Below are 17,672 nucleotides of genomic sequence, written 5' to 3'. Positions count from 1 at the left end.
TCCAGCTGACAACGACCAGTTTTTGAGGCACTAAAGTGCCAAAATGGTGATGATGGAAGGGACTGGTGGTCGAGTTGCCGCTGTTTGAGGGGCTAAAACATAAAACATATGACGAACAGTAAACATTAGGTATTTACTAGTTGGTATAAATATATTGGAGTAAATAAGAGTTTTATCGAATGTTTAGGTGATTTCGTCAGAACATGTCTCTCCCAAAGCAGAGCTTCATCCTATGTCAACCCTAGGACGACACGAGGAGCCATCTGAACTATTCATCTGCCTCTCGGGCCCGTTCCATGCACCTGGGATAGTTTTGCGCTCTTCCGAGGTTGGCTCCACGGAAACTGCAATCCAGCGGTTCCTAATGGGTCTAACATAGAGGTGCTTCATGTCAGACCACAACACGCAGACCAGCCCGGCAACCAATCTCTCCTGGGAGCTTCATGGAGGGCATGCTACCTAGCAAAGCAAGTTAGTGTAGGCTAGATATGAAATCCAACAAAAACAATAGAAAACCAAGCATGTATAACAACGTTGCTAAAAAGTTATGGGGACTTAAAAAAAATTCTGCACACTAGTACGTCATATCGCTTTGGGCGGTTCCTACTTAAGGTTTTGAAATTTGAATACCGGTTTAAAAAAAATCTTAGAGGGGACTGGGATTTCCGGTAACCACGGATACCAGAGATAACCGATCAAATACCAGACGAGATTGTCAAACAAAATTTGAATTTCAAACTAAAAAATATTTAAATATTTTGAAAATAAGGTTTGGAGGAGAAGAAAGTGAAAGATTCGGACAAATGAATTGAGGCATGGGGTTATAGTGGAGAGGGAACACATACGGTTTATGTCGGACAGACCAATCAGTCTAAATTTAAACCAAAATTCTCAGCCCCCTCTGGTAAATGAACTTATCTGTCAACAAATCCCTGTTCCTACTTCGTATCCCCCGTGCATTGGGCCAGCCGGCCGGCGCGCGCCCGCAAGCCATACAAAACCCACACGTACGTCCGGCCGCCAATCATACCCTTTCCACCCTTCGCGCGCGCGGCGCGCATCATCCCACGCTCCGCCCAATTACCCGCTCCCGCTCCGCCACATAGCAAACCTCGCTCGTTTGGCGCTACCCAGCTTCTTAGCTTGCACTGGCCCTCCTCATCGTGATCTCCTCTGTCCTCTCGGACCTCTCGGCTCGGCTTTGCCTTTGTCTCCGAGGAGAAGCGCGCGTGCAGCGCCGGCGACGAGCGCCGCGTGCTAGCCTCCCCGCCGGGCCGCGTCCGTTACCGGCAAGTGCAGCCTGCAGGCGCCTCGTGATCGGCCGTCCGGCCGTGATTTCCACGTGGGTGCTGCTGCATTCACGAGGACCATCATGGGGCTCGTGGGCGGCATCCTCGGCTTCGTCCTCGGCCTCGCCGCCGCCTACCTCGTCTACCTCCGGTTCTTCGCGCCTCGCCGCCGCCTCCAGGTGACCACTGAACCATGAACGCATACCATTCGTCTCTCCGTGCTTTCTTCTTCCTCGTTGCCGCATTAAATCTGTTAACTCCGACGTACGGATCGTCGTGCCGCAGTCATATCACACCACACGGTTAGTTCGCTTCGATCTCCGTGAGCACGGAGTCACACCCGTGCCAGCTACCGGTGGAGGCCGCCCGTGCGTGTGCGCCACCCATGGTTTTGATTTGACAGGAATTGTCTTGATCGCTAGACTTCCTGCCATACCGTGTGACGTACTACGTGGGGAGACGATCACCATTCTGTCCAGTGCAGCCGTGGCGCCGCGCGTGCCGTGCGGTGCTCCAACTCGAACAAGTCCATGACTTAGCCGAGCTGCTAGTTCTGACGACTGACCAGGCACGTCGTCCATCGGCCCCTTTTCGTCGGCACTTCCAGCTTTCAGCAGCTTGCTGTTGCGTATCCGATTCCACACTTCGACATATTCCCCAGCTGCCAATTGTACATATGCTTGCTTGCTGCTTCCCGATTGATCGATCGTATCGATCGTACCGGACAGCTAGACTAGACATGCCACTTTATCTGATGGAGCTGCTGCTGCACTGGACGATGCGTTCAGTTCCTCACCGATTAATACAGAGAAAGGGTCGCGCGCGCGTACGTGTTGGGCTCCGGCCGGAGGGACGGCGACCGGGCGATCGAGATCTGGGAACCAGATCACCGCGACGATTACACTGTATTAATCGGCGAGAAGGACGTGCTACATGGCTGGCTGAACGCGACAGAGCAAAAATCCAATTTGGAAGCTTGCCAATTGCCAGTGCCAGACAATCTAGTATCTGCCTAGCGTCCTGCCTTTAGTTCTTGACATCGATGCTATATCCGGCGTACTTTGTTGACACCTTTTTACGTCCGGGATAAAAATAGGTTTGCGTACTTCTTAAGAAAGGAAAGAATCATATCCGCCGAGCTAAGTTATTGAGAAAAGAATTGAGCAGAGAAAAGTCTGAACCACTACGGTGAGTTTATGTTACCGGAGGTAATCAGATTCGTAACCACTAACCCCTATGGTGGAGCAGCTAGCTAGCATGTTCCAGAGTCCACACAATTTCGGGTCAAAATTACGGGCAGAAAGCCCGTGCATGCCTACACCCATCGAGGTTTGATTTTTCGAGAAGATTTATGTGGCATTGGAGGTGTGATGAACAAGACTTATCAAAAGGGTGGATGTGGTACGTCATCTTACGAATAAAATCAAAGATCACGACTCCCCCTGAAAGGTTGATTCGAAAGAAAAAGAAAAGCACTCCTTAATTAACAGGTTGCGACGTTGTATTTGGTAGGCGGAATTCTCAAAAACATAGGAAGATGAAAAACCCATCATCCGATCGAATGAAATGCCCTCTTGAACCCTATGGAATTATATATAGAAAGCTACAAGAATTTGGACGAAACGGTGTGTGACACCGCAGAACAGCAATCAGAAGGAGATATTTGTAGCAAGAAGGTTTGAATGGGTATAACTTTTTTCTCTAGAATAGTGTGCACAATAATCATAAAAAAAAATCCTAATGATTTCTATTCATGTGAATCAAAACCACCTACTTAGGAAAAATTCCTACATTTCCAAATATTCCACAATATCTATCAAATTCTTTCGGGAAAATGTCCCTAGAGTGTATGCAAAAGAACGGAATAAAAAAGATGCAGGATTTGTTAAAGAAAATGTACAATTGAGATCTCATGATTTAGTAAATACAAAAAAGCAAATTTTGTTTGCATGGTGCTTTGGATAATCCAAAAAATACTATATAACTTCTATGAGAAAGGAGGAGGATGCTCTAAAAATGATCATGATCAACAAAAAAACTCCAAGGTCCAACCTATTGCTATGAATCATTTTCAAGCTATGGTGTCAAAAGGCAATCCATAGAATTTTTGTGGTATAGTTTCCTTGATTCTAATGGTTTTCGTAAACATAAGTGGCATAGCAATTTAAACTCTAGAAAAACTTGTGCTGCATCTGGACCAAATTAATTGATGCAACTTAGGAGTACACTTGTACTCAGCATAATATATGTTTGCGTCAATTGACTTGGGTCGGAGGGAGTAGTGAATCCTTCAATCGAAAACACAAATAAAAAGAATAAGTGCTATCAAATATAATATAAGATTGTTTTGTGTGCTTTTACTGGAAATTTTGAAGACTATGTTTTACTTAGTTGCACAAACAACTACATGAAAACAAACATAAAATTGCAACACACATAAAAAATAAAAATTAACATAAAGTAGATAAAAAACGCGAATGTCCGAAAATGTGAAATTTCACAAATGAAAAATGCAATTAAATGAAGAGTGCAATTGTAACAAATATCAAACTAGAAAAAACGGATAACAAAAAATTGACTAGAACTTCACACAAGTGACCAAAACATCACATTAAACGATTGAAACAATACCGAGTAAAAAAGATTTATTTTAGACTACTCCGATATAACGCATGTCAATTATGTACGCACTCAATAATTTGGTATTTATCGCCACCCGATAGGCATTTTGGTTGGTGTCTCTCTGATAGTTGGTATGCATTTACATAATTTTTTTGTTTCCAAGATAGTGAATGCAGATGTTGTTATCGATTTGAAAGATGCTATTGTTTTGGGGAGACCTTTTCCAGCAAATGTAGAGGTTCTTATCGATTTGAAAGATGCTAAGCTGATGTTTCAGTTTGGTGAGGAGAAGTGCCATTTGTCATGAGGCATCCAACTCACCTTCCTCACTGTCCAATTTCACCCTTGATTTAATTGATGAATGTGTCATAGTATTCGTTTTTTAAAACATTAAACCTCTTTTGTACCGGTTTTTTCACCTGCTAATGGTTTTCTACCTTGGTTTTGCTGACTTGGACAGCAAATCCTCCACGTGGACAGACAAGTCGCCCAGATTTGCCAGCTCAGCTCAGCTCCGGCTCAACCCCACCCCCTCACCGCTCTCTCCTCCCACCTTCCTCGGCGGCGGCTTCTCCGACGACTCTCTTCTCCGGCGTAAGCCATGAGCAGCAATGGAAGAAAATCCACAAGGACCCGAGCAGTAGGCATAGCCCACGCACCACCCATCGACCTCTACCACTTCCTCAACACTCACGGGCGGCGCCCCAACCTAGGCGGCCGCCCTTCCGCCCATCCTCTATAATCCGGCGATGGCGTTTACAATAGCGGCTCCTCTCAAGTCCCCAGAGCGCGCAACCTCTCCCGCGCGGGTAGATGGCATCGGCCTAGGCGCCAGCAAGTCGTGACCGCGCCGCCGCCGGTGGAGCCTGGGGTGACCGACGACAGTAGCGATTTGGAGTCCAGCTGTGGCTTGGCTCAATTTTTGTGCTCGTTCTTCTGCTGGTACGCAATTTGAGAGTTCTTTGGATGGGTTCAGGGGATTTTGGGTATTTTCCATGATATTATTGGTGAATGAAATTCTCCTCAGTATGACAGAATCGACCATAAAAGCCCTGCCCTGATACATTGACACAACAATTGATCTTCAGAAGTTATAATGGTAAATGTTTCAGGGTGAATCAGATCATAGACTATGTCAAAACCTACCAATTACGCCTCATCTAACGTATGTACATCAAGGGTTTCAGAGGGTTTGCGTGGTAGTAGATCGGATCAAATCAAATTGTCTGCGTGGCTTCACATGAAAAATGATACAGTTATTAGCAGTTATTTTGAAATGGAATCATATACACCTTTTACACTGGAAGGGTATGTACCCTACTTTCACTATGAAACTGTGCAAGATGAGACACTTAACGACAGTTTCTCCTATGATAGACTATTAAAGATGATCAACATTAAGTTCAAATCTGATTGTCCATGATTTGCTTTGCAGGATCCTATCATTAGACCTTTACGAGATTTAGACTCTGAGACATTACAGAAGATGATGCCAGACGTTCCATTATGGGTCAAGTGTCCAGACTATGAAAGGGTTGGTACCCTGTACACTACTGTTTCAATTATTTACGCTTTGTTGTTTCTGGATGAAGTGATTTATTTATGGAATTTCACCTATTTTTTCAGGTTGACTGGATGAACAAGTTTATTTTTGATATGTGGCCTTTCCTGGACAAGGTTCTTATAACTAATATTTTTAGTACTTTATTCCCTGCTTCATCAATTTGTGTGATGTATACATATGAAACATGATTAGCCTAACAGTTTTCCCTCCGTTCGTAACAGGCAATATGCAAAATAATAAGAAATGTAGCAAAGCTAATATGTGATCAATATGTTGGAAAATATGGTATAGAATCTATTGAATTTGGAAACTTAACACTTGGCACTCTTCCACCTACACTTCAAGGTGTGTAATTTCTCTCAACCACTTCCTTTTCTGATGCAATTTTTTCAGTGGGGCAACAATGCTATCTTCTCAAATGAGGCTTACCATTACTACAAAAAAAACAATGTTTTTTCATTCTCATAAATCTCAACTATACGATATGAATAGATAAAATTGGCGTGTCAAATCAAAATCTGTAATGTGTACTCACCGTTTGCTGCAGTCTGAGTTCAGTGACGAGTTTGGACTTAACAACCTTCATTTAGTATTTAAGATTTTTAGGAGGTGTTCTGTTAAGCCCAATTGTGTCGATAATTTAAATCTGGGATGTGCATTTCATACTTCTGTTGCTAGGCATTTTATTTGAACCAGGCATAAAATGATTGTTTTTTTACTTCTGTATTCTGCAAGTGTTTTGACCGTCATGTAGATATTTAAGATGTTCAATCTGAAGATATTTTCCCTTCCCTCACTTTTTTTTTTGAACAAATAGGAATTAAAGTTTATGAAATGCGAGAAAAAGAGCTGGTAATTGAACCTGTGATTCGGTGGGCTAGCATAGCAAATGTCACAGTAAATGTGAAGGTGCATTCATTTGAATTGTCTGCCCAGGTTAGTTTTGGCTCGGGCTGCATTATAGAGACAGTATGTTTAGCTAGTTCCACATTATGCAGACCTCTGACGTGATCATATTGGTATTTTCAGCTTTTAGATTTGCATACAATCCTGACACCACGTGTGACTCTGAAGCCACTTGTGCCAAGCTTTCCCTGCTTTTCGAACTTGTGTGTTTCACTGGTGGAGAAGGTATAAACTGTTCCTGCAATGTGCAGATGCGCACATAACTTCTATCATGTTTGTAAGAAGCAACAAAGTAGGTTAGCAACATCTTCCCACTAAATAACTGACTCTAGTTTCCGTAATTATGAAGCCGCATGTTGACTTTGGGTTCAAACTGCTGGGTGGAGATGTCATGGCGATTCCTGGCTTGTATCGGTTTGTGCAGGTAGTTCTCTTGTGCCCTATTGCATAATCTTACTGGATGTACATTGAATGAAACTGTTCCCGGATGATTTCGTAATTCCTGCCTCATTACTGTTGGTAATACCATATACCTGGTTCTTTCTGGACTTAGCTACTTATTTTCTGTCTATTTTGCAGGATCAAATAGCAAAGCAAATTACAATTCTCTATCATTGGCCTAAGGTCATAGAAATTCCTATTTTAGATGGAGCAAGGTAATATTCTCTAGTGATACCCAAATAAGTTTGGGATTTCTATTTTCGTGCCCCTGCTTCGTTAGTTGTACTCAGTTTTCCCCAGCTCGTTAGTTTTTCCTCAGTTTTCCCCTCCCTCTAGTTTGAAACCCCTCGAAGACGCGGGTTGCCGTCGGGTCGGAGGCCTTACCGTTACCGTGAGGTCGGTTCCTCGTCGACCGTCTCGTGCTCGACGGGTGGATCCATCTACCGCCGACGTGTGGGCCGTTTTATTTCTCGATTGTATACGCGGTGCTGCCAATGACAAATGGGGCCGCTCTATGGGGCTGCCGCAGCCAATGACCAGTGGGTCGTCTATTTATTTATAGAAAATTATATATTGCCGCTCCGTGGGGCCTCCGCAGCCAATGACCGCTGTGGTCGTCTATTTTATTTAGAGAATATAATATAGAGCCGCTCCGTAGGGGTCGCCTCGACCCATGGCACGTGACTATTTTCGCAGCTTAATCTAAAGTGACTCTTATGCTAAACATTGTGCATCCCGACGTTGACCTAGCAGTGGCGGCGAGCATAGCCGTTCTGACCATGCCGATATCGGCATCGGCATCGGCATCGTTTGGAGGATGTGATGCTCGAATAATAGTGGAAATGCGATATTATTTTTTACATGCATAATATATAGAAAATAGCTAGATCTCTAAATCGATGCATATGAAGCTACATTATATTCTTGGTCATAATCCCCTTAATTATCTAAAGGGGATGGATGCATGGCTTCACGTCGTCGTCGCTTTCATCGTCAGTATCTTCGTCGTCCGAGTAGTAGTACCTCCCGCACATTGTTCCGTCGAACACCTTCACTCGTGAGCACATCATCGCCTTCATATTTGAAGTGTACGAACCGACCGAAATCCACACCGTGCGCGATGGCGAATTTCTCCCGACCCTTGTCGAGGTACATCCGGCCTTGTCCGTCAAATAGGACCTCCACGGTCCGGAGACGAGGACCGCGATCAGCTACCGTCGCAGATACACCTTAGCCGGCTCCTTGCCGTCAAGATAGTCTCGCAAATTTTTTGGGAGTTCTCGCAAAGAGATCGAGCGCCGATCGTTTGAAATTAGGGAACCCTTGAAATTAAAGGTTTTTTAGAACATGCCCATAATTAATCACATGCATCATATATGTGGGAACGCGTACGTACCTTCTTGACCAAAGGGTCTTCATAGACGACGATGAAGAACTCCTCTATGATCAATGGCAGTGTTGACGGTGGTGGTGGCAATGATGATGATCCCCTTCCCTTCCCTTCCCTTCCGGTCCGCGTCCGAGACGTGGAAGCCATGGCAATGGATAAAGTGTATGTGAACGAAAAGAAGAGAGAGGCGGAACCTATTGACACAAGGGATGGCCGTGTGGGTGTTTATAAGGGAGAGATGACCGTTGTAGGGTTTACACAATAAAATAAGGAGGAGATGACCGTTGTGGGGGTTTATACACAATAAATTAAGGAGGAGACGACCGTTGTGGGGGTATAGTTTATCATTTTACCGTGAAAAGTAATGCCTAAAAGGAAAGTAATGGCTACAAGAAATCGGTGATGGTTTATCGTTTTTTGCGTGAAAAGTAATGGGTACAAGAAATGGGTGATGGTGTATCATTTTTTGCGTGAAAAGTAATGGCTACACGAAATGGGTGATGGTGTATCATTTTTGTGCGTGAAAAGTAATGGCTACAACAAATCGTGATGGTTTATCATTTTTGTGCGTGAAAAGTAATGGCTACAACAAAATCGGTGATGGTTTATCATTTTTTGCGTGAAAAGTAATGGGTACACGAAATGGGTGATGGTGTATCATTTTTGTGCGTGAAAAGTAATGGCTACAACAAATCGGTGATGGTTTATCGGTTTTTGCGTGAAAAGTAATGGGTACACGAAATGGGTGATGGTGTATCATTTTTGTGCGTGAAAAGTAATGGCTACAACAAATCGGTGATGGTTTATCGTTTTTTGCGTGAAAAGTAATGGCTACAAGAAATGGGTGATGGTGTATCATTTTTTGCGTGAAAAGTAATGGCTACAACAAATCGGTGATGATTTATCGTTTTTTGCGTGAAAAGTAATGGGTACAAGAAATGGGTGATGGTGTATCATTTTTTTGCGTGAAAAGTAATGGCTACAACAAATCGGTGATGGTTTATCATTTTTTGCGTGAAAAGTAATGCCTAAAAAGAGTTTATAATTTAGCTCGTGAAAAATAATGCGTAAAACCAAACTTTGCGTGAAGCTAACCGACGACGAGAGAGAGGGTGGTGGCCCCGACCGGAGAGAGAGATAGGGGTTATCCCGCTCGTTAGATCATACGATCAACGGTTGTCGGGCACGATCCGCGTGACATGGGCTAGACCAATCGGGGCAATGTTGGGCGTCTGTGAGAGTTTGTGAAGGGAGAGGGCAAAGCCGAGTAGTATCAAGAAACCAAGGGCAAGTGAGTAGTAAACGAGACTAAGGGATTCAAATATGAGATTTAAAAAATGGAAAATGCGTGTTTTGTACAATGAAACCCATCTTGGCCTACCTCAAACTATTTGCAATACAAATCTACATGAGTGTGAAAATTATGGTCTCATTCGGACGAAGTATGTTTTGGGGAAAGTCTGTTTTGGGTAGGGCTTATTATGGAAAACCATGCACCTTCATAGCTACTAGGTGATTTGAGAAGTGGCAATTTGTGGTGAAACTTGATTTATCTACGATTTATCTATGATTTGAGAAGTGGAAATTTGTGGTAAAGACTCCATGAGTAAGTGCCACTCTTTTTCGGAATTTTTTGCACATTAAATAACTCATTTAACTAGTTAATCCCATTTGTTGACTCTCTGTTGACCAGCCACTTGAGGGTAAAGCGAGTATATTGCACTAGCCGGTATTAGCACTCAAGGTGAAAGCCGAGCATACAAAAAATGCTAGTATATGACTCAAGGGTATACCCGAGTATATCTAAATTTCCGGGGTTAGACTCGAGGACGCGTGTTGCGGTGCGAAGTGGAAGACGTGCCATTGTTGACGCGTGTCGCGGTGCAGACGTGGAAGACGTGCCATTGTTGACGCGGGTCGCATTTAGGACGCGTAAGCCCCTCTCTCCCTCCCTCTGCACACAATACGTCTCATTATCGCTCACGCACGAAACCACCCCTCTCACGTCCCATCAACTTCTCCAAAAAACCCAACCGCCGTACGAGCCCTCCCTCGCCGGCGATGGAGAAGAAGAATGCGCCGGCGGCCATCGCCCCGAGCCCGTCGCCTCCGAGCCCGTCGCCTCCGAGCCCGTCGCCGCCGAGCCCGTCGCCGCCGAGCCCGTCGCCTCCGAGGGCGGCGCATCCAAGCGCGGCGCCTCCGTGAACCGGGCCGGTCTCACGGCCGACGGACCACTTCACAAGATCGGCGAATGCTTATTGGCGAAAGAGGAGTACGTGGACAGCCTACTCGCTATGAGGCAAGTCCGTAGAAATTGGCGCTCGGGTTTACCCGATCCCGACGTGCACCCGCACGAATGGATCATGCTACACCACGCCCTTCCACGCGCCGCCGAGTTCACCTTCCTCCATCTCGGCACATCCCGCTACGTCACCATAGATCTATCTCGCGGTTCGTGCAAGGTTCAAATTCCTCGGCTTTTCCCGTGGCGTCACCATAGATCTTATTTTCAATCTTAGTGCTTGAATGTTATCTTTTCAATATATTTTAGATTCTACTTCGTCGGCTTTTCCGTGGCGTCATCGTGCTTGCTCGGAAGAACCCGCCGCACAAGATACGGCTGCTCGAACCCACTCACAAAGAAATCGAACACTATGTTTGAGGCGCAGATGCCATCTCGTTTTTCGAAATCGATCGTCGTTATCAAATCCCCGACTATGGTCTTCGTTGCCGCACATTACCCGCCGGAAATTGGTTGGGTCGATGAGAGCACTCCAACTAAGGATATAAATGAAGATGGGGATTGGGGAGAAGGAAGATTTTCGATCAAGAACCATTGTTTGCGTTGCATTACCCCGTTCAATGGTGAACTGTATGCGTAGGCTGCGGACAATTTTGAGATCGGAAGAATAGTGTGCACCAATGTACGGTTGCAGCAGCGCGCGAGCACCTGTCAAGATGGAGACACTAATTTCATTTCCGGAACTTGGACGTCGAAGTTCTACCTTGTGAAGTCGGATGGTGATCTGTTGCTTGTGTTGTTGGTCGGCGCGGCTTTGGCGGACAAACCATTGGTGTACCGTGTGGACACTCGGAGCCGCTCTCTCCATCCGGTCGGTAACATTGGCGGTAATGCATTCTTCGTGAATTATATCCGGTGTATCTCCGTCGACACCGAGTGTACCCGACACTTCAACCTGGCAGCATCTACTACACGGATTTGGGTTATATCGGAGAGTACTCTCATGATACAAATGCCTGGGATGAGTGGCCACTACGTGTGGATAGAATAGGACTCTACGGTTTGAGAAATGAACACGAGGCCATACCGTTTGGAGGATGTATTGGCCTCACACTTGCGGACGGAAGGAGTTCAATGAATATTTCCTTGGGGAAATGCACGAATGGAGCGACGAAGAAATATATGGGGAGGAATGAAGAACAAATTCATTCATCCTAATCTTCTTGTTGTCCATACATTGCGTGCGTGATCTTGTATATTTTTGCAGCTTAGTTTGTCGTGAACATTAACAATGTTATTGGCTGCTTTTGGCTGCTGTATGCAGTTTACCTATGTATTATACTTAGTTTTCTGATTATGCTGCTGTGAATTTATCATATAATAGCTTCTAGATTTGCTACTAGATTTGCTGCCATATTGGGCAAAAACGAGGGCCAAAATGCATAAATAACCCCAGAGATTTGCTACTAGATTTGCTGCCATATTGAAGAAAGACAGAAATAGAAGCTTCTCTAGATTTGATACTAATTTGGTGAAAAAGACAGAGAGAGAAAGAGGGAAAAAGGTGCTCTTAAAAATGCCAATTTGGGCCGAGAGAGACAAAACCCAGCTCCTGCTCACGTGCAACCAAACGCTTCTCGTCCTGTCCCACGCGGTCCCTTTCTACCAGCCCCACGCGACGCGGCCCCACACGACGCGGCCCCACAGACGACGCGGCGCAACACGTCAGCACAGAACGTCCAAATAAACGGATTCCTTCCGTCTGAGCTCCTTCTGCGGGTCTTCAGACAAAGGCTAGGGTAAAACTGAGGAAAAACTAAGGGGCTGGGGAAAACTGAGCACAACTAAGGAACCGAGGGCACGAAAATAGAAATCCCAATAAGTTTCTGCCATCGCTTAAGTTATATATATCAAATTGAATATCCGTCTGCTAATATAAAGTCAGCAAGTCTGGTGTTTTTAAGAAAACGTGGTATATACCAGTACCTGTTTCCATAACAAGATAAATATGAATTCAGCCCCCCTCGAGTAGTTGATTATCTTCAGTTACATTCATATATGATGTCATTATATACAACTCGCATAATATTGTAAACTATATCCTATTAAAAATTATGAAATAAGATTATATCTGGAGGGGAGTCTTGGTCTGGTTTTATAAGAAAAAGTTTTCAAAAGATATCCCGAAGGGGTCTTAGGTAATGAGCTGGGTTCAGAACATCGTGAGACAGTTCGGTCCTTCTGGTTAGAAGTTATGTGCACATAACTTGTGTGCTACCTCGCCTTTAACATACCTGGGAATTCCCCTCGGTCGTGAAGCCACTTGCTGCACTGCCTTTAACATACCTGGGAATTCCCCTGACTGTCTGGCGCCCCACGAGCACGCCACTGCGACCTGTCATCGACAAAGCCACCAACATGTTACCCAATTGGAAGTCCAGACTCATGAACAAGGCTGGTAGGCTTGCATTCGTCAAGTCTGTGCTCTCCGCCATCCCGATTCACCAGCTCATGGTTCTTGCGCCACCAAAGAAAGTTCGTCAAGCTCTTCGAGAAGGTCGAACGCGGCTTTCTGTGGGAGGGACGGGCTGCTGCAAATGGGGGAAGCTGCCATGTCAACTGGCGCATGGTTTGCCAGCCCATCGCGCACGGCGGCCTCAGCGTCCAGGACATGGAGCGCGTAGGCCTTGCCCTCTGCCTGCGCTGGCTATGGTACAGCAGAACTGATGAAGGACGCGCTTGGAGTGGCCTCAACCTCCAATTCTCCGAAGACAACCGTGAACTGTTCTTCGCCTCCACGACCATGTTGCTGGGCAATGGAAAAATCTGCAAATTCTGGGAGGATAGATGGATCAGTGGCCGTCCGAGAAATAGCTCCACAGCTCTACGCTTGCATTCCCAAGCGACGGCGCAAGATGCGCACTGTCGCCGAGGGTCTGCACGCAAACAGCTGGGCACGTGACATCCATGGCGTCATAGGTGTGCACGAGATAGGACAGTACCTGATGCTCTGGCGGCGGCTGGAGCAAGTCACCCTCTCCATGCCTGATCAGTTGATCTGGAAGTGGAGTCCTAGCAGTGTGTACTCCGCACGCTCTTGCTACCTCAACCTCCTTCCATGGATCGACCACCTGCAGTGCTTACAAGCTAATCTGGAAGATCAGGGCGCCTCCCCTCATCAAATTCTTTCTCTGGTTGGCCAACAAGAACAGGTGCTGGACTGCCGACAGATTTCAACGCCGAGGCCTGCAGCACAATCCCCGTTGCGTCCTGTGCGACCAGGAGTTGGAGATAATGCATCATCTGCTCATCACCTGCCCCTTCTCGAGGCAAGTTTGGCACGAGATATAGGCCACCTGAGGACAACTCATCGCTCAATGACTGGTGGCTAACTGCCAATCAGGCCACACCCAAGGTCATGCGCAAAGGTCTTGCCCCTGCAACTCTGCAGACTGCTTAGATGATCTGGAAACATCGCAATGCCTGCATCTTCGAAAATGAGCAGCCCTCTGTTTCCAGGCTTCTAGAAAGGAGTAATCATCCCAACAACCTTGGACGTCCACTGAATCTCTGTAACAAATGATGTAATCACCTCCTAGGAGGCTTGTACCCATCTTCTGTTCAATGAAAAGAAACGCAAAGTCTTTGCGTTTCTAAAAAAAAAAGTTCTGTCCATATCCGGTGCGGGCTTTAGAGCTTTGAGAGTGAGAAAATCGTGGAGGAATTATAGCAGGAATCATTCATTCAACCTTCCACCAGCCCATTTGCCCAGCGTTCTTACTTCTTAGTGAAGAAGAGGGTGCTCTGCGTTGGATACAAACAGATAGTACTTACCTTTACTCATGGAAAGAAATGATGCGGTAACTATAACATAGTTTTTTTGTTGATTGAAGTGAAATTATATTGCAAAAATGTACATATAATATATATAATCTGGTGTAAATAGGTAGATCACTCTCCTTTATTCATGGAAGAAATAGTGGGGTAATTAAATAATTATAAGATTGATTGGTGGCTGGATGAAAGGAAATTATATTGCTGAAGTGCTACGTGTACGGTTTCTCACAGCTGAAGCAAGCCATTATTCTTTATTATTGAATTAATCCAGTTTAATTTGGACTTGAGCAATAGTTTTTTTTTTGAGCAATAGTTATTGATACAAAATTATGAATCATGCTGCAGTGGTGCTACAAAGAAACCAGTTGGGATATTACAGGTGAAGGTAATTCGTGCCATGAATCTCCCCAAGATGGACTTGCTTGGAAAATCTGATCCTTATGTCAAACTCCGGCTGAGTGGAGAGAGACTGCCCTCAAAGAAAACCTCTGTTAAGATGAGCAACCTGAATCCTGAATGGAACGAACATTTCAGGCTCGTTGTCAAGGATCCCGAAACGCAAGTCCTTGAGCTCCAGATGTTTGATTGGGAAAAGGTTTAGCATGCTGTACGCAACTTAATTACGTTCTTCCGTTTTTAAAGTATTTCTTGAACTCTCAAACTATAGTGGTAAAGACAAGGCGTACTGTCATTTTTGAAAAAAGTCCCTTTCTATGTTTTTCCTGCTTTGGAAATTTGTTGGAGACACCAGAGACCAACCAGTTGTGCTCTATGTGCAGCTCAAGATGCATGATAAAATGGGCGTGCAAGTAATTCCCCTCCGCTCGCTTACTCCTTATGAGAGCAAGTTGTTCACACTAGACCTTCTCAAAAGCATGAATCCAAATGATCAGCAGAACAAGAAGAATAGAGGCAAGCTAGTCGTGGAATTGACATTTGATCCTTTTAGAGATGACAACAGCATGAGTGCTGTGAACTCAGATGGTGAAGGCAATATCAGTATAAAAAGGGATGTTCCACCTGGTGGTGGGGTGCTGTTAGTTTCAGTAGAAAATGCAGAAGATGTTGAAGGGAAGCGTCACACTAATCCGTATGCCGTGGTTCTTTTTAGGGGAGAAAAGAAGGAAACTAAGGTTAGTTTTATTTCTGTTACTCCCATGATTTTTTTAAATCTCCATTAGCAAACCTAGCAAAGTTTTATGTTCAGGTTTGTGGACAGACAAGTCGCCACTAGTAATGTGGTGCATTTTCTCACTTAACTGTCAAGTATCAACCCTTGCAGCAGCAACAGGGCGAGTACCTGGACTTTTTATTTTCCATGACAGTGAAACTTATCCTACAACCTGCTCTGGTGTCTGAACGCTACTACTTCTGAATTCAGACGTGGTTGACAATTCTGTAGTCTTATCTGCAACTTGACGGTTCAGCGATTCAGAACTGTCAGCACTCAGCAGCCTAAGACCTGTCACCCAAGTTTTCTCTTGCAGAATTCATCTAGAGACCTGGCTAAGAAATTTGGCAACCTCCATCTCTAAAAAAATGACAACGCATGTTCTGCAAGTTAATCTGCGGACTACAGTGCTAGTTAGTCCCAAGAATTGCTTCACTGCTGCCGTTCAGCTGTTACTATATTCTGGCTAGATGAATTAAGCTGTCACTTTCTGTTTAAGAGCTGCAACCATTACCATCTTTGTTAGAAAAATACTACTAATAATAATGGTACATAGTTGATCTAGGAAGGAAATGATGCAATAAATCATAACTAATAAAATAGCAACTAATATGAGGACAGGGTGTTTCTACACCCGGGTGCATATGCACCCTTTATTTGAAATGCATATTAAACATATTTTAAAATGTTAGAAAAATACAAATAAAAATTCTCCGTGTATACCTTGACATATTACATGCTTACAAAGTTGTTTCAGCAAAAACCGATATGTTTCGTGCCTTGTACAAAAAAGACAAATCTTTGGTGCTAAAATAGTCTATTTTTTGAGGCATTATTTGTCTTTTTTACACAGGGTAGAAAAATTGTTGGTTTTATGTGAAACTTTACGTGCACACATAGAACATGTCCCTCTATATGCTAAATTTTTTTACTAAATTTTTTATGTTTTGGAAATATGTTTTATACATACCAGGTGCATATGCACCCGTGATCAGATTTGGTTTTCCGCTAATATGATGGCAAGTATGACACATAAAACACAATTGACATTTTAAGAGGGTAAAATTATCATCGTAAGATAGCATTTTGTCAAACTGGATTCAGGCTAGGTTTGCTAGCTCTAATATTTTGACACGACAGCCTAATTGTTTCGCGGTCCATCTACAGAAACCCACATATCATCACCAGCTACCGATCCACATCTACGTGTGTACCCATGCAGGTGATCAGGAAGGCGAGGGATCCGAGATGGAGCGAGGAGTTCCAGTTCGTGGTGGATGAGGCTCCCGTGGACGAAAAGATTCACATCCAAGTCCGGAGTAGACGCCGGGGGCTCCTCCCCTTCCACAACAAGGTCAAACGCTTGGCCACCGTCAGGTTTCGCGACGGTTCTGCCCTCGGCGGCCATCCATCGTTCCCTCCCTGACGCCAACGGCTGTTTTTTTTGGTTTTGTTTCAGGAGTCGCTGGGGCACGTGAACATCAACCTGGTGGATGTGGTGAACAACGGGCGGATCAACGAGAAGTACCACCTCATCAACTCCAGGAACGGGAAGTTGCACGTCGAGATCAAGTGGAACACCGTGTGACGACTTTGCTCCTGTACATTATTAAGCTGAGCCATGCTCATCGTCGAGGTATTTTGCTTGCGGACCCTGTATGTGGATGTTGCTGTAGCTTTTCTGCTTTTGCGTCCAAGTATTTTGCCTTTGCTACTTTGGGCGCTTTTGGCGTGCGGTGTAACATACAGTAGGGCCTTTGTGCCCCCTGAGAACTATTTGGAGCATGATAAAAGGTGCTGCGTTTTGCTCCACTGCCTGGGTCGCATGCTTTTTTCACGCGGCATCTTGTCAAGTCTCTTTAGTACCACGAATGTAAATTGCAGAAGTGGAGCCTGTCGGCTTGGGCTGTTTTGGTTTGTTCATTGCCAGTTCATGGCAATCTATATTTTGCAGAAAATATTGGTACCCGTAAATTGGCACTCATTTGGTTCTATGCCGCCTGGTTTTCTTTCAGTGTTGATAATTTTAGTAAAATGTGCTACTAATTTTTTTTTTTTTGGAGGCTCTACCCTGACCACCTTACTGAATTTCGACCTGACATTCCTCAACAACCAAACCCAAGTTGATAGAACCCGCTCGCTCTAATGCTTTTGGTGTCGCAGCACGCAATCATATCATTATCGCAGGGTGGGAAAGTAAAGTCCCTTGA

General features: G+C 44.8%; 1 protein-coding gene across 2 annotated transcripts; it reads left to right on the top strand.

Moving 5' to 3' along the window:
- The first annotated feature begins 1,423 nt into the window (after positions 1-1,423).
- LOC124702597 (synaptotagmin-3-like) lies at positions 1,424-17,374 on the top strand. Of its 2 annotated transcripts, none has more exons than XM_047234769.1 (12): positions 1,424-1,468; positions 5,347-5,445; positions 5,538-5,588; positions 5,697-5,820; positions 6,293-6,411; positions 6,505-6,606; positions 6,731-6,805; positions 6,961-7,037; positions 14,637-14,886; positions 15,071-15,424; positions 16,685-16,816; positions 16,922-17,374. In XM_047234769.1, exons 2-12 carry the CDS (start codon positions 5,398-5,400, stop codon positions 17,048-17,050), a joined length of 1,461 nt encoding a protein of 486 aa, XP_047090725.1. In that variant the 5' UTR covers positions 1,424-1,468; positions 5,347-5,397; the 3' UTR covers positions 17,051-17,374. The 2 variants fall into 2 exon arrangements, with proteins under 2 accessions (XP_047090725.1, XP_047090717.1); XM_047234761.1 differs by lacking the exon at positions 1,424-1,468 and adding an exon at positions 4,452-4,853.
- Positions 17,375-17,672: the final 298 nt, after the last annotated feature.

The sequence above is a fragment of the Lolium rigidum genome, chromosome 1, assembly GCF_022539505.1.
Source record: "Lolium rigidum isolate FL_2022 chromosome 1, APGP_CSIRO_Lrig_0.1, whole genome shotgun sequence".
Taxonomy (NCBI): Eukaryota; Viridiplantae; Streptophyta; class Magnoliopsida; order Poales; family Poaceae; genus Lolium; species Lolium rigidum.
The sequence above is the reverse complement of the archived record's forward strand: the minus strand, read 5'-3'. Positions and strand labels throughout refer to the sequence as shown.

Coding starts and splice junctions, on each gene's coding strand:
- LOC124702597 (XM_047234769.1), top strand. CDS start 5,398: ATGATGCCAGACGTTCCATTATGGGTCAAGTGTCCAGACTATGAAAGG. Junction 5,589..5,696: donor TGTGGCCTTTCCTGGACAAG/GTTCTTATAACT, acceptor CGTTCGTAACAG/GCAATATGCAAAATAATAAG. Junction 6,412..6,504: donor CATTTGAATTGTCTGCCCAG/GTTAGTTTTGGC, acceptor TGGTATTTTCAG/CTTTTAGATTTGCATACAAT.